The 25,274-nt window shown below is 42.4% G+C and overlaps 2 protein-coding genes across 2 annotated transcripts in view; both read left to right on the top strand.

Annotated features, from left to right (window-relative positions):
- dcun1d3 (defective in cullin neddylation 1 domain containing 3) overlaps positions 1-25,274 on the top strand; it is a 140,678-nt gene that overhangs the window by 70,199 nt on the left and 45,205 nt on the right. The gene's annotated exons all lie outside the window — the stretch shown is intronic.
- On the top strand, positions 16,665-17,936 carry LOC140679133 (uncharacterized protein F54H12.2-like). Its single transcript, XM_072914046.1, has one exon. The coding sequence runs from the start codon at positions 16,665-16,667 to the stop codon at positions 17,934-17,936; it is 1,272 nt and encodes a 423-aa protein (XP_072770147.1).

Genomic DNA, 25,274 nt, shown 5'->3' with positions numbered 1-25,274 from the left:
CCAGGCCTCCCTCGCCCGCCTGCAGCTCGTGCAGAACTCTGCTGCTCGTCTGCTAACACAGACCCGCAGACGTGAGCACATCACCCCTATTTTAGCGTCCCTTCACTGGCTCCCTGTGCGTTACCGAATACATTTTAAACTCCTTTTATTTGTTTTTAAATGTCTAAACAACCTCGCGCCAACCTATCTCTCCGACCTCCTTCAGCCTTACTGCCCCACCCGATCCTTAAGATCAGCCGATCAGCTGCTGTTGACGGTCCCTGACACAAGGCTGAAGCTTAGAGGTGACAGAGCTTTCGCCGTTGCTGCTCCCAAGCTCTGGAACGACCTACCCCTGAGTGTTAGACAAGCCTCCTCTCTTCCTGTTTTTAAATCTCTCTTAAAAACATACTTTTATTCCATGGCTTTTAACACTGAGTGATATCCATCCTGCAATGGCGCCCCATAATACACCTGCTGTGATCCTGTTTTTATGTTTTTATGTTTTTATTAATTCTATTTTAATTATTTATTTTTTTATCGTGTTCTGTTTGTGTTGTGTTGTGTTTGCTCGGTACTCGTTTTATCTTTTAACCTGTTCATTGTACAGCACTTTGGCTACCCCTGTGGTAAATTTTAAATGTGCTCTATAAATAAAGTTGATTTGATTTGATTTGATTTGATTTGGGGCTTTACAGGATCAAATAGACCCACATATTTGACGTAGTCTTTATGCATCAGCTTTAATTGTTGTGTAAAATAAGACATTTGACATGTTGATATTAAACAGACAACATGTATTCTTCTCTATTAATTGTGTTGTGTTGGCTGCAGGTGTAAGCCTCGCCATTTTAATCAGCTTGGTGATCAATAGATGATTTTTCACCCGAATGAGTATTCTGGAACATCTTGGAACTCCCATGGAATTCTTCCAGGCGCTTTTGGATTCAATTCGGAGCAATCCAGCATCACCAAAGTGGAGCCCCTGCTGTGTCAATCGACCAGTTTTACTTAACAGTGTCAGACAAATGTAGTTTTCTTCCCTGGTTTATTTACTTATTTATTTATTTCTAGTCCAAAAGGGAGCGTCACTTTGTGATTGCTCAAGCGTCCTCCCTAAGGAGTGATAAAGTGCTTTTACAGACCTCAGTACTGCTGAGTGTGCGGCTGTCCAATAAAGTAACCACTGTGCTGTGAAGGAAGTGAGAGTCCCCAAGTACAGCTGGACTTCCGCTATTTTGCAGGGTCATGGTGGTCTTGAAATAAAGATGGGTCACATGGGTTAAATGCTCATCTGGTCTGACTTTAGTGCTTTACCCAACCAGTCTGGATTTATTTTAACCTTGACTGTCTGGACAGATTGTCTTATAGACAGTAAATACAACAGGTGGAAAATAGAATGAAGGATGCACCTGTTTCAAAGCACAGACCTGGGGTTGATTCATTCAGTTTAACTACCGTATTTTTCGGAGTATAAGTCGCACCGGCCGAAAATGCATAATAAAGAAGGAAAAAAACATATACTAAGTCGCATTTTTGGGGGAAATGTATTTGATAAAACCCAACACCAAGAATAGACATTTGAAAGGCAATTTAAAATAAATAAAGAATAGTGAACAACAGGCTGAATAAGTGTACGTTATATGAGGCATAAATAACCAACTGAGAACGTGCCTGGTATGTTAACGTAACATATTATGGTAAGAGTCATTCAAATAACTATAACATATAGAACATGCTATACGTTTACCAAACAATATGTCACTCCTAATCGCTAAATCCCATGAAATCTTATACGTCTAGTCTCTTACGTGAATGAGCTAAATAATATTATTTGATATTTTACGGTAATGTGTTAATAATTTCACACATAAGTCGCTCCTGAGTATAAGTCGCACCCTCGGCCAAACTATGAAAAAAACTGTGACTTATAGTCCAAGAAATACGGTATACATGTGTTATATAGGCAGCACGGTGGAAGAGGGGTTAGTGCATCTGCCTCACAATACGAAGGTCCTGAGTAGTCTTGGGTTCAATCCCGGGCTCGGGATCTTTCTGTGTGGAGTTTGCATGTTCTCCCCGTGACTGTGTGGGTTCCATCCGGGTACTCCGGCTTCCTCCCACCTCCAAAGACATGCACCTGGGGATAAGTTGATTGGCAACACTAAATTGGCCCTAGTGTGTGGATGTGAGTGTGAATGTTGTCTGTCTATCTGTGTTGGCCCTGCGATGAGGTGGCGACTTGTCCAGGGTGTACCCCGCCTTCCGCCCGATTGTAGCTGAGATTGGGGTCGCGGGGGGCGCTGGAGCCTAAGGGAATAAGCGGTAGAAAATGGATGGATATGGATGGATGTGTTATATATTGTGGTCATATTCACAGCAAAAATATAATATAAATAATCAAAATTAATGACGGTTAATTTGTAGAGTATGTTTAATTACCATTCTTGCCAACCTTGAGACCTCCGAATTCGGGAGATGGGGAGCGGTGGGGGGGGGGGGGGTGTTGAGGTGGGGGGAGAGGCGGTAGCGGGGGGGTGTATATATTTTCAAGTATTTCTAATATATATATATAAATAATCCGTTCATGAATGAGTATATCCGTTCGGCCACTGTGTTCAATGGAGAGGTCTGATCTACAAAATTTGCAGGCATCATACCCCTTCCCCTTCGAGCTGTCCTGGATGAACTGAAATGATTTTTTCCAATCATTTTGGAACTTGCAAGCGTACTTCTTCTTCTTACTCTTCGTCACCATGTCTCTTCTTCGTTCTTCTGCTTCGTCTCTGTTATGTTATGTTGCCGTAGTTTTGAAGCAATGCATGATGGGAATCCGGATGTTGTGTGTCAGTGTATTAACGTGCCGGCTGGAATAAACACACGCTGAGAAATAGCTCCGTGCCTGCCTACTTTATGGGTTATAGATAAACCTATAGATAAAAGAGACATATATAATAGTCTCCTTTTCAGGTGAGAGAGGACGCTAAAGGCAGTGCCTTTAAGGCACGCCCCCAATAATGTTGTCCGGGTGGGAATCGGGAGAAATTCGGGAGAATGGTTGCCCCGGGAAGTCACTGAAATTCGGGAGTCTCCCGGGAAAATCGGGAGGGTTGGCAAGTATGTTAATTACTAGCTTCATTTTGCCTGTATTGTTTCCAAAAATATGATATTGACAATAATTTCATTAAAAATATTGGTAACACTTTAGTATGGGGAACATATTCACCATTAATTACTTTCTTATTAACATGCAAATTAGTAACATATTGGCTCTTAATTAGTCATTATTAAGTACTTATTAATGCCTTCTTCTGCATGGCCTTATTATACAACCAGTAAGCCATTAACTAAAAGTCTTCCCTCAATAACCTCAGAATTATTGCTTATTAGTAACCCTAACCCTAACCCTATTCCTAACCCTTATATGTTCCCCTAGTGTCCAAATAACTCTAAATTAAGTCTTTGTTACTTAGAATATGTTCCCCATACTAAAGTGTCACCAAAATATTTCAAAACAAAATTGCAAAATTAAAAATATTTTTGAATGTATGTTTTATTACTACATATTTTATTAATTGAAGGGAAATCATACTAATAATATATCACTAATAACGTTGTTTTATGTCACGGTTGTGTTGATTGTGACCGAAGGATGCATAGATGGTAGGCAAAGTGCAGATAAATGTATTTTTAAATAAAAATAACTAAATAATGCAGCAGGGAAGTGCACAGAAAGCATAGGGAAAGCTTTGCATGTCTAGGTACAAAGCAAAAAAGCACAATGATCCAGACCAGTCCTGACAGGGCTGGCATTAAAAGCATCCTGATTGGCAACCAAAGACAGATGTGTCCTGAACACAGTACTGTGGCGGCCACCTGGGGCGCCATCTTGCTATGACGACACAAGAGGGAAACATTAAAGGTGCCATATGTTGTAATGTGGCCAGAAATGGTACTGCAATCACAGTCGAAATTCTGTAGTCCCCTTCCACTCTCCATGACTGAGGTTGCCAGATACGCAGCCGAATCCGAATTCTACTCCAAGGAACTTCAAACCTACGCTGTAGGTTTCTCTTGTTTATGCTTCTTGCAAGATGGTTTAGTAAGTAATTATGCCACATTTTACTGATGTCGATTAGTGAAATGTATTTGTAAAGTTAAGCAGCAATATTTTTGTCGGCAGTCGGGACACATTGTTGGCATTACCCTGCTAAAATGTCTAGTTTGACCACATGGACCTCCATCGAAATAATTATAAATAATAATGTATGATAATATATTATATATCGCATAGGCCTACTTTGATGGCAAGCCAAGGCCAACAGTAAAATTACCGCCATATTTCATTCAGCATGTTGCATCCAACCTGACACACTGCATTCTCTTCCATGTACGCACATCACCATCTTTCAGTGCAGAATGAAATTCTATGAGCCAACCCACGTTACGCATTATTCATATAGCCTACTACCATCAATACCCAAAGTAGAGAATCGTTACATGTAATTAATTGTATTGTGCCAAGCAAATACCACCCCATATGTGCCTGATGCACATACAGTACCAGAAATGTTAAAGTTGGAACGCATTTCCTCAGCATATCTGCATAATGAGAACGAAATAGGCACGGACACTAAACATATCCACATAGGTTTTATTTGTCGAAAAAATATGCTGCCATGTCAGTTGGAATACATATCGACATGCAGGCTAACGGGCATATACAATATCTCCAGCCTATATGTCGATGTGTCATTGACCGGGCTAGCGTGCTAAGTATTTGTTGCACGAACATACTTGCTTTGTTGGACAATATAGTTTACATACAAAATGTCCATTTCCATTTATTACAAGTAATAAGAAAACGTAAATGCCTTACTTACCTATCAAAGAGGAAATTAGCAGGTTTGGTGTCAGATTAAAAAATATTCTCCGCCTTCAATCGTCTCCATCTTTCAAAGGCATCCCTGATACAAATCCTCGTTTTGTTCCCGGCTTTTTCATGAATACATTGAGAATCGTAACGACGCCTTTTAGATTTACTAAGGTCTGACATGTTTAGTAACTTTACCAGTGGCAGTAGTTCGACGAAGAGGGCGGTGTGTAACTGGCAACCTGGATGTGACACACTCACAGACTTTCTAATTGGTCAAACGGTAGAGGGCGAGGCATCGAAATGAAAACAAAAACAATATTTCGGAGCTGCAAATCTAATTTTAAAATGAGCATATCCCGGCTGAGGTACCGTTATCAGTTATAAAGGTATTTGAAAAGAACATGATTTATTAATGCCTTTTGACATATCAGGGCCATTTAATGATGACTTGACATGAAATTATTAAATATGGCACCTTTAAAAAACACAAAGGACTTAAAAGAAATCAAAGGAGCAGAGAACTGATGCAACCAGCTGCAAGTGCTATTTATACATACAGCTACAAAAGTAAAGCCAAACTAAAAACAAAAATAATTTGCAATAAATTATACATGTTGCGAACATGTAATTGCACCATGCATAGATAAACAATAAAACAAAACAAAGCAAAACAAAAACATTCATTCAATTCTGTATTTCTGTACGTGCTCGTGTATGTTTGTTTGAGGCTGCTGAACAGAATAAATCCTTCTCTCCATGTCTCTCCAATCCACATCATCTAATCATATTACTTTTCTAATTAACTGTGACTGCAGGCTGTTTTTAGTATCCGGGTCAGCTTGGTATTCCCATGACCACTGTGGACTGTAAACTCTTACTGAATGTACCACTACTAGTACGACTACCCTTAGTGCTTAAAGAAATGCATGGCCACAAAACTGCCCTGCATCACATTGAGAGGTGTATCTAGGGTTTTGGTTGCATTGACTGAAACACGATATTACAAACAGCTCTTAGTATGATGAAGTGTAGTTTTACACCATTGCAAACTAGAATCATAAAAACTACATATTAGACTTAGACTTCCTTTTATTGTCATTCAAATTTGAACTTTACAGTACAGATAAGATCGAAATTTTGTTGAATTAGCTCGTTGTAGTGCAGGATAAAAGAGCAATAAGGTGCGGGTATAAATAAATAGATTACTGTACAGATAAAAATATTGCATTTTTGCATATGCATCCACGTTTATGGATGTATGTTATATTGTCTTTATATTCCAACGAGTTAATCCATTTTTGGGGGGAATTGAGGGGATTATTATGATGCGTTCAAGAGTCTTACGGCCTGACGGAAGAAGCTGTTACAGAACCTGGAGGTTCTGCTACGGAGGCTGCGGAACCTTTTTCTAGAGTCCAGCAGTGAAAACAGTCCTTGGAGGGGTTGGGAGGAGTCTCTGCAGATTTTCTGAGCCCTGGTCAGGCAGCGGCTTTTGGGGATTTCCTGGATTTTGCTCATTAATCACTTTCAATAAAGGGAGTGTTACTATGCAGGTGTACTTATTGTACAGACGGATGACCATTAATCACTTAATATTCTTTATTTAACCAGGTAAAAAACTAATTGAGATTAAAATCTCTTTTCCAAGAGTGACCTGGCCAAGAGGTCAGCAAAGCAAAGTTACAGAAATACATATAAAAACAGCAGCAGTCACACACCACAATTAAAAATAAATGACTTACATAGTACAGGGGTTAGTGCATGTATCTCACAATACGAAGGTCCTGGGTTCGATTCTGGGCTCTGGATCTTTCTGTGTGGGGTTTGCATGTTCTCCCCGTGACTGCGTGTAGTGTGTGAATGTGAGTGTGAATGTTGTCTATGTATCGGTGTTGGCCCTGCGATGAGGTGGCGACTTGTCCAGGGTGTACCCCGCTTTCCGCCCGAAGCAGCTGAGATAGGCTCCAACACCCCCCGCGAACCCAAACGGGACAAGCGGTAGAAAATGGATGGATATTAACATAAAATCAATGTTATAGCGTGGCACTAATTGTTCTCGCCACCAGATTGGGGATTGGTGGATAGGTTGGACGTGACCAGTTATAAGGGGACACACTTCCGGGGGAAAGGGGTTGTTGTTGTGGAAAGAAGTTTGAGAATAGACTCACCGGCTCAGAATTACTGCTCTCTCATTGTCTCGACTGCCACAATGTGTAAAATGTTTCAGTAAAAACAACTTAAAAACAAGTACAGTGCCCGATGGAAACATTTTCTCGATCTTTTAAAATGGCTTGTTATTCCCCCAAAGTGATCAGATCAGCTAACCTCAGATCCTTTTGTAAATTATTCCATGACCATGGAGCAGCATATCTGACAGCTGTTTTTCCAAGATTTGTGTTGGCTCCAGGAACAAACATTCTATGTATGCCCGGCGACCTTAAGCTGTAGTGACTGGAGTCTCTACACCAGTGGTTCTTACCTGGGTTCGATCGAACCCTAGGGGTTCGGTGAGTCGGCCTCAGGGGTTCGGTGGAACCTCCGCCGCGGAGGGCGAGACACATCCGACTCATCGTGTAAATAAAAACTTCTCCCTATCGGCGTATTATGGATACGGCAACAGCAGACTGTGTTGGTTTTGTTCTTTGATGATGTTTGCGCATGGTTCATTTTGTGCACCTTTGTCTTAAATTTGAAAAAATATATATATATATTTTTCACTAAAGAAGGGTTCAGTGAATGGGCATATGGAACTGGTGGGGTTCGGTACCTCCAACAAGGTTAAGAGCCACTGCTCCACACATAAAAGAACACAAATAAGGGGGAACTAGACCAAGAAGTGATTTATACATGAAACCCAACCACCGAGAAAATCTGTGTACTGAGAACAGACAGATGTTCTGAAGAGAGATTTCAGAGTACGTATCAGCACTATGCAGGAAAATATCCTGTTAAAAAGGGGCCCCTAAGCGATTGTACGAGCAGCAATCTAAAATGTTGAATGTCTGCTCTGTTTATGCTTCTTATAAAAGGTGATTCTCCTAATGTAGTCATTCACCTAAGTAACATGAAAGGCTGGCCCACTTTTGAGGCACCGAGCGCAAACAATATGTTGAAATGTTAAAAAGAAGAATATAAAAGCCTATTTAGAGTGTGCGCTAATAGCGATGCAAATGCCGAGGCGCTGCTGCGAATTGTTTGCCTTTCTACTCGTGATGAGTGTTTTCTCTTTGTCTGCTCTCTCACTGCTGCGCAATCACTCTCAAAAATGACTCATCTGCCACTCTGCGGCTATTCTTTGGGGCCGAATTACCTGCTGCACCAACACAGGGTCTCGTCGAACCCAAATTGTGGATCATTTTCGTTTCTTCCATCGTCACTGTTAGCAAACTGACGCTTTCCGCACCTTCTAAAAGTGGATGACTCCACAGGTGAGGAGGCCCTTATTTAACCGTGGAAAGCAATTCACGCTCACGAACCTTGCCTCTGATTCCAAATGCTACTGCTGCAGGTGATTTACCAACTGCTCTTTAGACTCACCTGATCTACTAAGATCTACATTGTGTGTGCAAACAGAAAAAAGTAGTATGTATTATTAGTGGCCGTGTTCCGGACTATCTACTAAGTGCAACAGTCGTGTGGAGATTTTTGCGTGTACCACCACCATGGAGACAGTCATTTTCCTCCACATTCATGGCATCATGCTCCAAACCTGTGACATTTTTCCATGCTCCATGTTGTGGAACTTGCAGCAGGCAACTATAATCTGCATAAGGTTTTACCATACTTGCCAACCCTCCCGAATTTTCCGGTAGACTCCCGAAATTCAGCGCCTCTCCCGAAAACCTCCCGGGACAAAGATTCTCCCGAAAATCTCCCGATTTTCAGCCAGAGCTGGAGGCCACGCCCCCTCCAGCTCCATGCGGACCTGAGTGATGACAGCCTTTTTTCACGTCCGCTTTCACACGATATAAACAGCGTGCCTGCCCAATCACGTTATTCCATACGAGGCGTCTGGCATACCGCCGATGAGCATGGTGCAGATCTTCTCGGCGTCCGTGTTGGCGCACACGTTGGTCAGGCTTCTGAGGGTGAAGTAGAGAGCGGCGATGTACGAGCTGCGCACCGACGGGCCGCCGACCGTATTGTTGACGTAGGGCATCTCCAGGCGTTTGCCCAGCTCATGGAGCCATCTTTGAGGAAGAGACGGGAGGACAACAGGGTGACTAAATCATCCAGACGAGAGATAAATTGTATTATTATATTATATTATTATTACATAAAAATGAACATAATTATTAATAAAAATTAAAAAAAACTAAATACATTTTTACTATATTTTGCTAAAAACATCAAAATGAATTGTATTTTTATTTGTATTTTTTCTGACTCTTTATTACATCCAGCCATAGAATTATACATTAAAATAAACATATTTGAAATAATACATTTTAAATGATCATAATAATTCATTTAAAATGACCATATTTAATTATTAAAATAATTGCTTGTTTATCAACAATTTAAGCATTTTATTCATTACATTTTGAAGCTCTCAGAAGCCAAGTTATGTTATATTCCTTAAGATTTATTTATGCAAGTTTGAAGTATCAATTATCCAAACACAGTTTTGTTTGCATATTTTCAGGATGTATACATATATATACATATATATATATATATATATATATATATGTATGTGTGGGGAAAAAAATCACAAGACTATTTCATCTCTACAGGCCTGTTTCATGAGGGGGGTACCCTCAATCATCATATATATATATATATATATATATATATATATATATATATATATATATATATATATATATATATATATATATATATATATATACTTGACTTGGTGAATTCTAGCTGTAAATATACTCTTCCCCTTCTTCAGGAGAGCACACCCTGACCATAAAAGGAGATGTTTGTGTGTAAGTGTCTGGAAAACAACTGCTTTAAGTCACAACTAAAATGTTGGCATTGAGCTAGACAAGTAGTCTCTTCTCAAGGATAGGGCTATCACTTTTGCATTCCGAAGTCCCAATTAGGGCCTCTTTCCTACGAGAAGTGATCCAATCCACCTGCGAATGTCAAACTAAGGGGCACTATCTTATTATGTGCTCAAACTGAAATACCACTATTTACTTAAACTTGGTGGTTTGCTTTCTCCAAGATGAAAATGAACATTCACCATATGCAAAACATAATATGAGTTAATTAATTCACTTCAATTACATTTCCATTGCTAGTAGCCTTGAGCTCACACACCTGTTGTCAGTTATGATTAGTTTTCCCACCTGTTGTATCATAAATCAATCCCCTTATTTATACCCGTCTTGCCATTCAGTAGACGCTGGTCCAATGTTTGCTATTGGCGACTGTTTACGCTGATGCTGATGATGTGTTGGGGTGTGTATGCTACTAAACGTGAATGGTGCAAGACATTGTGTAGAATTAACAATGTAAATGTTACCAGAGTTTGTTGTAAGTGCGTGTTGGATGAATCCTTCGTCAGACCAAAAGGGCAAGAGGTCCATGTCCAAGCAGGTTGTCGAGGATCGAGGGAGGCAGCCCAGAATCCAGTGGGAAGTCGAGGCACACAGCTCGATCACGGGAAACAGAGGGAACACTGTGGGGAACACAGAGGAGATAAGACACGGGCACAGGGAAGGCAGAGAGAGAACAAGTACGCAGAGGGAAGCTTACTACGAAGAGTAAACTACGTTCCGGCACTGGATCTTCGGGTTTGCTGGTGTTTATGCTGTCTGTCCTCATCAGACCCAGGTGCGCTGATTGGTGATTGCCTGCTGCCTTGCAGGCGCGCGGCCGGGATGCGGGAAGAGCGAGCAGGGGCGTGTTCAGGCGAGCTTCTAGCGGAGGAAGCCGGCTGTGCTTGCAGCAGATGACATGCGGGATTGCGCATGCGCCGTGACAAAGAAACCGTCAAAAAGGCGCCTTGAAGATGGTCTGTAAGCAAGATATATGCAACATTTTAACCATAGGACTGCCAGTACAGGTTATATAGACCAGAAGGAAATGTTTTAAATGAAGATTAAAAATAATTATATGACAAAGCAAACCTTTTTGTAGATCACACCAAAAAACATTAAGTCCCTACCTTATGACAAAAATGATTTACGACCTAGCTGTCAAAAATGATTTACGACCTAGCTGTCAAAAATGATTTACGACCTAGCTGTCAAAAATGATTAATGACCTAGCTGTCAAAAATGATTAATGACCTTGGGGTCAAAAGGTCAAAGGGGGTAGGGTTATGGAAAGGTCAGAGGGAGGGGGAGGAGGGGGGATACACCTTGTGTCAGAAATGATTAATGACCGTGATACACCTTGTGTCAGAAATCATTGATGACCCTAGAAGAGGTGGTGGGGTTATGGAAAGGTCAGAGGGAGGGGGGTATGAGGAGTCCCACGAGTCCCGCAGCCGGCCTTGTGAACCCCGACAAAGGGAGGAGTGGTGGAGAAAAGTTGGAAAAGTGGTCAAAAGTCCTCAAAATGTTCAAAAATCACACGCACACACGCACACACACACACACACACACACACACACATATATATGTGAATGGGTTTGGTTATAACAAAGTATTTGTTAGTATGAGCGCCAAGAGGAAATGGAAAAGATGGAGAAGCCCTTTGTTTCAGCAGCCGTGATTAGTGAAACGCCAGTTTCCATTTATAAAAATAATAAAACTTACCTGGCCGCTCCTCCCAAAAGTAGAGTTTTTTTGAAACGCACTCAAATTCCTCCAACCGAGTCTTTGCGTGAGAAATGGTGCTTGGATGCTTACGGAATGGTTGGATCTTTTGGATATGTTTTCAAATATCAGACAGGAGATATTTGCTTGTTTCAGCTGAAAGAGAGAAGAGACGAAAGCCCTTTTTCAATTGCTTCTTCGCTATCAACCGTGGATTGGGATGTGTTAAGTCTGACAATGCCCGATGTCCTTTGGCATGATCCTTCTCCGATGGAAAAACGGGTAAAAGGAAGCTTGTTTACTTACCCGACGATGGATGAGTTGAGTGAGAGAAGAATTCTGTTTAGCGCTACTTGGGAGACGAAATCTTCGGCCTCAGGTCGTTGGTTTTTCCGAGCCAGTCTCCGTGCTCCTAAAATCAGCGATTCCTATCCGCCCCAGTTGACCGAGCCAGACGTCTTTTCCCTGGAGTCTTTCAACTCCGAATGCGGGGTGTTTACACCGGTGGTGGTCGTGCCCATAGCGGCATGGCGAGAGTGTATGGGGGAAATGAAGGAGAAGATAGACGTCTTGTTTCGAAGCAGTCGGAATTGGAAATGTATGGTGACAACGAGAAGAAGGTTGGGCTTTGAGACCACACCCCCGACGGAGTACGAAAGGACCTCCCCCGCTTCAGTTTCAACCAATAACCTTCAAGGGAATACTCCCGCCGAAACCTCAACCAATACCATTTGAAAACAACCCTTCCGATAGTCTGATTGGTCGAAACTTTTTTTTTTTATCGGACTCCACCCCCTTTGAAAACAACCCACCCCAACAATTTTTTGACCAATCCACATCGGTTCCTTTTTTTTGTACCCTTTAAAAACAAACCATTCCTGCAATTTTTGACTAAGCCACATTGGTTCCCTTTCTGAACGCAAGGACCTCTCAAACAAGAAAATGGCAAACAAGACAATTAGACGCGTAAAGACATGTTTTATACCACAGGACCAATTAAAACAGACTGATGAAGCAACCATGAATACAGCCATGGCTGAGATTTTTAACCCTCCTGAGACGACGAGGATGCGTATGACGAAGAGACGCCTTCAGTCCCGCCGTGTCGCTTCAGCAGATGCCTCGGTAGACGGGGGATGAAAACCAGCGACGCTACACAGTCTTTGCCAGACAATGATGCGGAGGAGGAGGAAAAGGAGAATTGTTTCGTAAACATAACTCCTCCAACAGCCCAGCCACCATCCCCGTCACTCTTGGAGCCAACATTGCACATCGGCGATGAAACCGATGGGGGTCTGTTGTTGTTTTTCGCCAGCACGGTGAAAACAGCCGTGTTTCATCTCCTCAGCCAGGCCATTTGCAGGTTCAGGCAGAACGAGTGCTACGGCTGCTGGGTGAACCATCCGAGCCAGAGACAACATCCATGCCTGGAACCCTACGAACAGGACTTTCTGCTGTACAACTACTCCGAAATCGTCAAGAGTCTGCGTACGCCTAAATTCATTCAGGCCATTCAACGCTTGCTGATGCTTCGTCGTATTAAGGCCGAGGATTCAAGGGTTGAAGCCTACGCCGACTCTCTGCTGTCTCAACTGGAATCTGAGAAAGATATCTGGGGGTCCATAGATGACATGTACAACGAGATGGTGACGGATGATGAAACGATTTTGGGACATTTGGATATGGTGACAGAGTGTTGGAAGAATTTAAAAAAAAGATGGGTAATTATTGGGCAAAACTTGTATACTTTGTCGAGAACCATGCTGTTATTTACCCATTGACGGATGTGATAGAAGCATTTATTCTAAAACGAGCCAGACCTCAAAAACTACAAATCATTCTTGACTATGCCCGCTCTCAGCCCACATGGGAAACTATCAGGAAAGCCGTTGTCTCTCATGCTTTGGACTTTGACATTTTTTAAATCATTTTGGCTGAATGGTCTAAAGAAAAGTCTTTTCAACCCTCACATTGTCATGTGTTTGTTTTATATGCTCTGTTTGTTGATATGACAATGTATCGTCTGCGACGTGACATCCCCGTCAATGTTTTGTTTGAACTACAAAAACTACACAATGCGATTAAATTTACCTACGGTATACCTGTTTTACATCAAACCTTGATTATAGTTTATAGTTTATAGAAAAATGTTTTAGATACATCGTGTTGTTTTTCATGAATAAAAACAAAATGTTTTAGATACACTGTGTTGTTTTTATGTATTGTTTCTCATGAATAAAAACAAATTGTTTTAGATACACTGTATTGTTTCTCATGAATGAATAAAAGAAATGTGTACCAAGCAAACGGGGTCATTTCTCTGTGTCTTTTTACAATGAAGAAAGCTATGGAAAAAGCGTACTATACACCCGCACACCCGGGTAGTTTTGGAGGGGTAGATCGACTCCGTAGAGCTGTACAGGATGAAACGGGGCAATGTGTCAAAAGAGAAAAAGTTCAAGAATATTTAATGGGGCAGGATGCCTATACACTCCATCAACCGGCTTGCATCAAATTTCCAAGAAACAGAGTCTTTGTACCTCGACCTTTAGACCAATTTCAAGCCGACCTCTGCGACATGCAAGCCTTGGCTGAATATAACGACGGTTTTAACTATTTAATAACGGTCATCGATGTATTTTCCAAGAAGGCCTATGCGAGGTTTTTGAAGAGAAAGACCGCCGATGACGTGGTTAAAGCGTTTCAATCAGTGTTGGAGGAAAGCCAGATCCCTCGTAAACTACAAACTGACGTGGGAAAATAATTTTTCAACAAAAGTTTTCAAGCTCTGATGAAGAAACACAATATTGTACATTTTTCTACAGCCAGTGATCTCAAAGCCTCGGTGGTTGAAAGATTTAGTCGTACTTTGAAAGGACGAATGTGGAGATATTTTACAGCCAACAATACTAGGCGCTACCCAGACGTCTTACAAGACTTGTTAAAAAGCTACAACCAGGGATATCACAGCAGTATTAAAATGAAACCGGATGATGTGACTTTGGAAAATACCCCTCAAGTGTTTGAGAATCTCTACGGCTCAACCACAGCGTCCAAACACAAATACAAATTTGCCGCGGGAGATACAGTGAGAATATCCAAAGTGAGAGGAGTGTTTGATAAAAAATATGAACAGAGTTTTACAAACGAGGTGTTTACAATAACCCGACGTCTCCCTCGCTCTCCCCCCGCATACAAACTGAAAGATTTTGACGGAGAAATAATAGAAGGTTCTTTTTACGAAGCTGAGTTGCAAAAAGTAAAAGAGAGTGAGAACAAGCTCTATCACCTGGAGGAAATTTTAAAACGACGGACGGTTGGTGGAAAAAAACAAGTTCTAGTGCGTTGGAAAAACTGGCCCAAAAAATTCAACAGTTGGGTGGACGACGACCTCCTTACAAATGTATAAAACAATCTAATGCAACAACGAGCCTCCCAGTCTCGAGGACAAAAGATCAACGAGCATTATGGATAATTCCTACGAGGGTTTTTACCTCACCCTACCCTCTAACGCCAGCCTCGACGTGTTTAAAAAAAAACAAAAGTTCCCATTACCAGATAGATTTGACTCAACATATAGATTTAGCAGGCTCATGGGAGGTGGCCTTAACAGAGATTTCATACCCTCGCTCGTGGTATAATGTTTGTAACGGAGTATTTTATGAATGGAAAAAGAACCCCCAGCCTGCGGTGAACTCGCAAGTTTTTCATTCTTTTACCTTATACACGGAAACGGATAAGGATTCTAACAAGGGTCCTGTAAGCAATCCCCAAGAGGAGAAAGCTTATTCCATTCGGGAACGCGGGAACGCTGGAACCTATCTTACCTTCAAACGGCCGGAAGGCGGGTTACACCCTGGACAAGTTGACGAAGGGGATAAGCTTTATCCCCCTCAGGAACGCGGGAACGCTGGAACCTATCTCACCTTCAAACGGCCTGAAGCCGGGGTACACCTTGGACAAGTTGACGCCTCATCACAGGACAACTCACAAGTTTTTCATTCTTCTACCTTAAACACGGAAGCGGATGAGGGTTCTAACAAGGGTCCTGTAAGCAACCCTCAAGAGGGGATAGTTTTCCGTCAAGAAATGAGAGGAGGATGTTACGAGAATGTTACACGATTCATAAATGAGCTGAATGATTCTTTACAAAAAATTGACCCTGGTGTGAGGATAGCCTTTGATGACGTTAAAAAGCGAATCTCCTATCTATCAGGGGGTCAAACTCATTTTCGTTTTCCTCCTCCCCTGGCTTACATCATGGGAGTGCGACCTGGAAAGTGGATCAAGTTTGACCATGGATGGGCCCCCTATCCATTGGATATAAATGCCGGTTTCTACCACCTTTACTGTTACAGTGACGTGGTGCGTCCTCAGATAGTAGGCGACGCTTATGCACCTCTCTTGAGAATCGTGAGTGTACAAGGAGCTTACGGGGACATTGTCACCAAGTATTTTAACCCTGCCTACTATTTACCCGTCTCCAAAAATCACATTGAAAACATCAGGGTGGAGATTAAATCCGATCAAAACAAATACGTCGACTTCACCTTTGGCAAGACTATCGTGAAGCTCCACTTTAGATCCGTCAGAAAGTAAAAAAACCACCAACATCGAGAATGAGTCAACCCCTGCACAACCCTCTACGTTTAGTGGGATATTATGAAAGCCAAGTGGGGGGTTCCCTACCTGGTTTCGCAGGTTCACCTGTGATGTACGGGCGTGGGATAGGCTCCGTATTTTCGAGGCTGTTTCGTTTTGTATCCCCTTTTGTGAAAAGAGGTTTTGCCCTGGCCAAACCTCATCTTAAAACAGCGGCGAAAAATATCGCTTCCGACGTGTTCAGCCATACCGTTGGAAAAATGGGTCGAGGAGTACAAGACGGATCAGGAGGAATAATGGTCCTGGCTAGACAACCCAGAAAGAGACCGCCGGGGCGACGTGTCTCCAGGATTGATAAAAAACGCAGACGCCTAGGAGAAAAAAAATCAGTCGGCAAAATGTTTACAAAGAGAAGGACCAACGACGTCTCGAGCGATATATTTTAAAAAAAGATGGCTCTTTTACATCAAAATTCGTCCGAATGCACGATGGCCGAGCTGGATTTATTTTTAGCTCCTATGACTCAAATGTCCATCGACGATAAAACCTACACAGAAGTCCTGCCTCTGTCCGCCATCACCGACGGGGGCCCTATTGAATTTTTCATCCCGGGAGAAGGTGAAAAGTACTTGGATCTGAACGACACATTACTTTACCTGCGGGTTAAAATCACCCGCGCCGATGGAACAAATATCCCCCTCGATGCAAACGTGGGTCTCATCAATTATCCTCTAAACACCATCTTTAGCCAATGCGATATTATGCTAGGGGATAGACTGATTTCTCAATCCAGTGCCACTCACCCCTACAGAGCAATAATTGAAACACTACTAAACTATTCTGAAGCCACCCTCAAAAGTCAATTTGCAGCCGGGTTATTTTACAAAGACACCGCCGGCTCTATAGACTCTATAGTAGGCGTGAATGGGCCCAACAAAGGGCTTAACATCAGAAGCGCTTTCACGGCCGAATCTAATGAGGTTCATCTACTGGGTCCGCTTCACGCCGACATTCTTTTCAGTGAGAGACTCCTTCTCAACTCGGTGGATGTGAGAATCAAACTCACGCGTGCCAGCGACGCCTTTTGTCTCATGGGGGCTGCGGACGGTACTTTTCGTCTGAAAGTGCTGGGCGCCTCTCTCTTCACAAAAAAGGTCACCGTTTCTCCGGCTGTACGATTGGGTCATGCCTCCGCCCTGCTCAAAGGAAACGCCCTCTACCCTTTGTCACGGGTCAGCGTGAAAACGTACTCTATCCCCGAAAATTCCAGAGTATGCACCCAAGAAAATTTGGTTTTTGGGACGATGCCTAAATACATTGTTCTGGGCATGGTGAACCACGAAGCTTTCACCGGAAGAAGAGATCTCTCCCCCTTTAATTTCCAGCATTTTCATGCAGAATACGTCACTCTCTGTCAAGCGGGAAAACAAATTCCCTCCAAAGCTTTCCAACCTCAATTTAACCAGGGGGCTTCGGTCAGAGAGTTTTACAACATGTTTACCGCTACAGGGAGGCATCTGAAGGATTTACCTCTATGCATCAACAGACAAGATTTTGAACGAGGGTATTCGTTGTTTGTGTTCAATCTCAATCCGGGGGAGGTCAGCAACGCACTGTCCAGGGTTTCTAACGGAACTTTAAGACTGGAAATGAGATTCAGAGTGCCCTTACCCAACACGGTCACTCTTGTGGTTTATGCGTGCTACGACTCTATTTTGGAAATTGATTCCAAACGACAAGTGCTGGTGGATTATTATTGATGACGGAAATGAATAACCATCAATTGGAGAAGCTTCTGCAACATGTGTTGGGGGATGTTTTCTGCGGTGTATGGGCCTCGGATCAACTCGTCTCGCTGACTCGCTCCTTCACCCCACCCTCCTACTTTATTGTCAACACCCACGAAGGACATCGGCCGGGGGAGCACTGGTTATCGATGACTCTGGAGGAAGATGGGACCGCCACTTTTTTTGATTCTTATGGATTTTCTCCCGATTTTGACTACTATCCTCGGAGCATTTTGAGCTTTTTGGAAAATCGTTCTGAGCGGATATTGTACCACAACCTTCACCTTCAACACCCTTTGTCCGTAGTGTGTGGTCAACACTGTGTTTATTATCTGTACCATCGATTTTGCGGACTGTCTTTTGAACAAGTTTTGTCTTTATACGACGATGATGTAGTAAAAAATGATCTAGAAGCATATACCCTGGTTAAAAAATTGCAACGTTGTACAAGTTGGAATAAGAATAATAGTAGTAGTTGCAACGCACAAGCTGTCGTTTAGAAACGTTTTTGAATCGTTGAAATGAAATGAAAATGCTGTACACAATGCGTTTGATGAATAAAAACATTTTATTGAAACAAAAGTTTTGTCACATCATTCAAGGTTTAGCCAATGCGGGGACAATGTCACTTTTTTACTTCTTCTTTTCCTCTCAGGGGATAGAAATGTTTCTTTTTTCACAGCAACCCGTTTCTCCTCTTCATTCCATGCCGGTTCAAACTCTACCCCCGCTTTTAGACGTCTGTATTGATCTCGTGCTACGGGGTTATGAATGGTTGATGCGGGGATGTTTAGCTCCGTCAACACTGTTAAAAAATTTCTCCATCCCTCGGGCGGGCGGTTCTGCGGTCTTTTGATCCATTGCATCAGATGTTTTAGCAAATCGATCATATGAGTTCCTAGTAACGGCATTCCGTTTTGAACAAACTCTCCTTTGATGGTCCACCCCATGCCATTCTCGGATAATTTTTTCATAATGTACTCGGCGTTGTTACGATCGCGTTGAGGGAGGTTTTTTTATAACTTGGATCATCGTGACATCCTCCGACTCCCCGGCTGTGTTCCTTGGTTTATCCATCTTTTCAGGGACATTCCACGGGTCGTTTGTCGAATCCTTGTGTAAAGTCACAGTCATCTTTTTTTCCTCACGTTGCCCCTGCTTCACCAAACTAAGGTATCTCTGCATCAGGGTGTTGTATATTTTTATTCTTTCATGAGGATTCATTCCCGGTTCGTTTAAGATGTCTCTCATTTTAGCGTCCAGATCATCCTCCGCCGAGTGTCTGATGGTCTGCTCAGATCGATTCAGACGATTTAATTGTTGGGGAGATAGGAGAAACATTTTTTGAGCCTTTTTCATCTTCAACCTTTTCCGGTCAATCCTCCGATAAGACTCCCTATAAAAGGTACGATTGTAGAGAGCAAAGGTAAAAGAAAACCGCCCGACTGTTTCATCAGAGTCTGGCGTTTGTGTTTCAGTCCGGTCCTTTTATCGGCCAGCAGTCTGATGATTTTCTTTTGTTTTTTAAGTTTAGCAAATTGAGACTGAGATAAGGGCACATTACCCTTCAAAATGTTTAAAGCAATTTCACACAGCGTCTGGATAAAGTCTGGAGAGCCATAACTCAGAATGTCTTGACGTTTTTGAGGCGAGGCATGGTACAGAGCTTTTAACATAGGTCCGTTCCTTTTTACACGCTTTGACATTTTCAAATTATGTTTTCGGCACTTACACAACGGGCCACTGATGCGGAAGCAAACCCGACCTCAGTCTGTATTGTTCTGGACAAAAATGTGTCAGGTCAACCACTAAATACCCATGAGCGTCCAAAGTTGCATCCGCAAAACTTTCCAAGAAAAAACTTTTTTGCGAGGGGAACATTTGTTGAGCCAAGACGTTAATCTGCAATCTGTCCCTCGGGTTCTTAAACAGTATCATATAATTACAGTTCAAGCTAATTGTGCGTGAAAATTTACCTTGATGAAAAACATTCTGGGTCAGCATCATAACGCTCATATTTCTATGATGTCTATACTGAGTGAAAATTTTCACCACTTCTGGATGATTGGAGGCTTGGAAAATAACATCATCCAAAATGACCAGATGAGTTTGATCGTCCGGAAACAAGTTTTCATCTTCAAAAGAATCAGGCAGTCCTTTCACAAATTTTATTTTTTTATTCATCTTTTTTAGTTCTGCATAGATGGGTTGAAAAGAAGTATAAATCCACACAATATTATCGGGTACAGAGTTCATGACGTGTTCACAATTTTCCAATATACATTTTACAAAAAAAGTCTTTCCACAACCGCTAGGCCCTACAACCAAGCATGAAAAAGGTGTATACAATCTAGGATCAAAGTCTACTTGTTCCATTTTGTCCATTTTTTTTTCCTTCTCTAATACCCAAACGGTAAAGTTTTCCCGTGAGGAAAGAGACGTCTTTTGTCATACACTACTCTAAACTTCTTTTCGAATGAAGTGTTTTTTAAAAGGAAGCCCCTTTTATCACGAGCAATTTGATGATGAGGCGTGTATATCTCACCCGTTTTCTCTCCCTGTAGATATCCCTCTACCAAATCTTTGACGCTGTCAAAGTTGACCCTCTCACAACACACTCTGTTTTGAGTAATTCCCTTGGCACGCAGCACAGTTTTTTTTACCCCGTAGGGTTTGGTAGGCATAACTCTTTGGACCGGCAGAGGCAAATTCTTGAATGCTGTCGCCACCCAACTCATCCGTCAAATCCCCTAGATAGGAGCCCGTCTCCAGAGAAGCTTCCCCCTCGTTTACCGTGTAGATTAAACTATCGGTGTCTGTGTAAAGAACTCTCTCTTGCAGCTTCTCTAGGTAACCATACATTTTCAAGCGTGCGTAAGCGGTGGTAAAAGCGGCGATAAATACATTGTTTGTGTTACCGGGAAGCACCACGCTGTTTTTGCCGTATCTCCACTGTACCATAGCAATCTTATCGCTGAGAAAGGAGAAATATTCAACCGTATATTTTCCTGAAAATACAAAGTTGGAAAATTCTTCACTTTTTTTCACCAAGGTGGTCTGAGTTCTATTGTGCCTCTCCGCAAACTTTCCCCAAAGACTGTTTAAAAAGAGTTTTGACATTTGTCTCTTGGCGGGGTTGACCTCGATTTTTGCAGCATCCAACAGTATTCCCTGATTTTCACGATATTCGCGAATGTACTTTTCCCTGCTTTCTGCATCGACGGCTTCTTTAGGATACCCCGAAGCTTCTTGCTTCCCCTTTAGAAAAGTTTGAACATAACCCGTAAAGACGCTACCGCTCTGCTTTTCAAAGTGCCATACCTCCGTAATCTTATCGACTCTGTACCCCAACTGCAGAGCTTTGTTAAATTCAACCGTGACCCAGACTCCCGTCAGCGCCCTACCTTCCTCATCATGCTCACAAGGTCCCTGTTGGTTATTGTTTTCGGCGCATGTGCGACAAAGTGTAAACACTAGTTTGCCTTTGGCCGTTCTGTAGGGTAGCACTGGAAAATAGAGACCTCGAGGAGGGTGAACGATAGCTCTGACCAGACCAAAATAGTTTTGAACGTCCTCAAAATCCGTGTGGATGATGACGGGATGACCCAATGGGTAAGGAAATGCGCTGTTGACGTACGGGTAGAGAGAGGTGACATCCTCATACAATACACGCTGCTTCTCACCTGCCGTGTGCCTCAAGCTGAAGGCACTCGTCCTACCCCCAAAAAGAGCATCTCGTGGGATGAGAGGTTCGGGGAAATTGTGAGTTTTGAGAAAGTTTATCACCCTGGGTTGTGATTTTTTCATCTCATTCCACTCGTGCTCTCTGATGATAATAATGTTGGCCTTGTGGTCGCGCTTTAACGCCTCCATTTTTTCCTCGGCAATCCTGTGCAACTCTTCATAACGAGTGTTTGTCAAAGGACATACGGCACTGGGTTCAAAACACGTCGGGCATCCGTGATAAAAACATCCCTGAAATTCCCAGACAAACGGTTTGTCGCCGATTACAGCAAATCCGTCTACAAAGTATGACCCCATCTGTTTTTCTCCTTTGTTTAAAGCATGCTGTATAAAAATTCCACGACGATGCGCCTCCCATTCTAACCATTGGATGCTGGCGTGCGAGTATTTTTTACACGTCCCTTGGTAGTTATCCGGGGAAGGTATGGCTAGAGAGTCTGGTTCGAGGAAATTAGTCACAAACACCTTCATGCAGGCTGACGCTATGGTAATACGGCTAAAAGGATCAACATGCGTCTCATGCATAAACTCAGCTCTAAATTTGAGGCATCCTGCACGAAGAACGTCGACGTCGTTTTTGCAGTAATGTACCGCTTGTTTTTGAAAATCAAAGACCTCCCGGCTCTTTTTACGATACCACGTCTCAAACTTGTCCCACTCGTCGGCCGTCATGCGTTCTACTCCGTAATTGCTGATTGGGGGGTATTTTCCTACATAGTTTAAATGTTCCTCCGAACTAAATTTGTGAGGAAAATACCCCTTGGACCAGCAATCATCGAGTCCCAACGCTTTAGGCATGGCACTGAGTGGCATGGTAAGAAAGGAAACCGAGTCAATGTATTTTAGCCTAAAATCACGGTCTTCAAAACAGAGAACTTTACTCCCCTGCATAATGATAGAGGGAGCTATGCCCAACTGTACCATATCACTCAGAATCAAGTATCCGTCAAATCCTCTCGAATTGTGGGCGATAAATGTAGATTGACGATAACAAGCTTTCCTAAAATGTGTGAGGAAAACTGTAACGCAGTCCGTACCAAAAGCACACCACTCTTCTCCTTGCAACGTCTTTGTACAGACTAGAAAGGGAATGTGCGTACTGTTGACACCAACAAACGTCTCAAAATCGTAAAATATGATGTTATCATTGTGCTTTACATCACTTGGTAGTTTTTGTATATAGCAAAGATGTCCTGCTCCTGCTGCCTCTGTATCACTGTGGGGTAACTCCACTTTACATATTCGACATTTTGACTTGGGGCACTTGTGATTGTCGATACCTGTAGAAACGGGTACTTCGTAATATATCAGCAAATGCTGAGTAGTTTACCCATTACCGGCTGTTTTTCCCTGTTTGAGTAGACATGTAGGTGTACGTGCCCACATGTTGCAATCCTGACAAAAGACTGATTTTGTCATTATTTTTACACAGTCGGAAATTGTACAGACCACGCAATGACCGTCGCATTTGTGTCTGTTGGCTTTGATGTACCCTCTGTAGCAGTAGTGGCAAACGTGCGGTTTTGACAAAAATCCTTTAATGTTGATGATACCGTTGTAATGATTTTGAGATAAATACAAATACAACGGAGTATCTGATTTAGGGGAATCTGTCTCAAACAGCGAGAAGGGGCGTTGATCCTCTTCTCTGTACAGTATGACAATTTTACGTCACACGACTTTTTCAAACGCTTGAATATGACTGAAAGTGACGGGGGTTTGATCGTCTAAGCCCGCTTTTCTCTGTATTTGTTTAGCCTCCAGCACAGCCTGACTATTCGTAAATTCGGGATGAATCAGATGGGCTAGGCTGATGGCAAAACAGAGATGATTATTCACGTTGTTTGGTTTATACAGATAGCGAGCTTTCTTTTTGTAGAGTTCATGTTCCAAAAGGGTTTCGGCTTTTCTTCTAACACCGCCTCTAGGATTATGTATCACTTGAACTACTACCTGTATTTCGTCGTCGTTCATAATTTCAGCGTTTGATTGTACCAGCAGGTCTAGCACGTTTTGAAAAGCATTCATTACTTCCCCGGCATCGTTTTGAAACGTAAATGAAGCGTGTTTTCGCGCCTTGTCACCGATAAACTCTAATTGAACGATGTCGTTGGGTCTAGCCTCCTCAACGACCCTATTTGTCAAGTTTTCAAGGTTCCCCATGACTCGACGGTAAAATGTGGCGTAATCTGTTACACCGCTGTTTTGAGGAAAAGATAAAACACTTTTTAACTCAACATTGTTAAACACTTTGCGTCTCAAGACATTTAAACCCTCACCTCTCTGGGTCTCATTTAAATTTGGATGGTCATGAGCTGTCCTCTGCTGCTGCACCCCCACCATGCCACCCTGTGGTTGTACCCCTTCACCCTCCAAATCTCCCTGTTGCTGCGGTTGTGTGTGTGCGTCTGTGTTTGTGTTTAAATTTAATCCATTATGAGTATCTTGCAAAGACAGGTTATAGTTTGATTTCCAGTTTGAATGATAAATTGCAGTGTGTGAAGAATGGAAAAAGTTCGAATCACATTCTGCTTGGTTATTTGATTCTACATGACATAGCGCTTGTTGTAAAGGATTGAAAAACTGTGAATCACGTTCTACCCCTTTATTTGATTCTAAATGATGATTAGGAACGTTTTCGTTTTCTATTTCTCCGTCATCCTCCACTAATTCGGGCGAAACTACAATTTTTTCGTCGGCCATTCTATTTCTCTAAAAAAAATTAAAAAAAATAAATAAATAAAAAAAAATTATAAAGCAGTTATATCAATCAAACATGTATTAAACAATGTCAGACAGCATCTCAAAGGTACGAGCCAGTATCTTGTAGTGTTGTTTGATCCGTTGTCTTTTTTGCTCCAGTCTGCTCGGCTCTCGACTCTTCCTCTTCCGCTTCTTCTTACCGCCTGTAAAAATAAAAAAAATAAAAAAATAAAAAACATGATCGACTTTAACCGCATGTGGCGCTGTCGTTTTCACTCAACACTCTCACAATCGTACCCGGAAACAAACCCCCACCTCCGGAATCAAACCCCGCCTACTTCTCTGAGCGCGAAATTCATTTGGGCTGACAACGTTCTAGTGTGAGGAGCTCCTCAAAACTCCGGAGCTTTAAGGAAGAACGTACAGAAAGCAGAAAGAACTTACAGCGGGAGCATGTAGGACTTTCGCCGTCTTTTTCGATGATGCTGTCCCTGAGCAAGCCTTCGACGGCGGCCTCCTCTGGACTCTTTACCGGGAGAAAAGCCTTCTCGTCCGCAGCAAGCAAGTCTTCAACGGAGGGACATTCGACGTCTTTTTCGACAATTTTGTCCGGGAACAATTCTTCAACGGCAGGAGTCTTTTGCGGGTTTAAAACTTCCTCCTCCGCCTCCTCCTCCGCAAGCTGGTCTTCAATATAGACTTCTTCGGAACGTTTTGGCAGGAGGTGTGATGCCGTCGAACGTTCGGTTAAGACCAACCATCGTGCCAGAGGCGTAAAAGAAACATCTGTAAGTAAATATATATATACCGTATTTTCCGCACTATAAGGCGCACCGGATTATTAGCCGCACCTTCAATGAATTA

This window comes from Nerophis lumbriciformis, linkage group LG11 (genome assembly GCF_033978685.3).
Source record: "Nerophis lumbriciformis linkage group LG11, RoL_Nlum_v2.1, whole genome shotgun sequence".
Taxonomy (NCBI): Eukaryota; Metazoa; Chordata; class Actinopteri; order Syngnathiformes; family Syngnathidae; genus Nerophis; species Nerophis lumbriciformis.
Note: the sequence above shows the minus strand (reverse complement) of the source record. Positions and strands in the feature narration are given on the sequence as shown.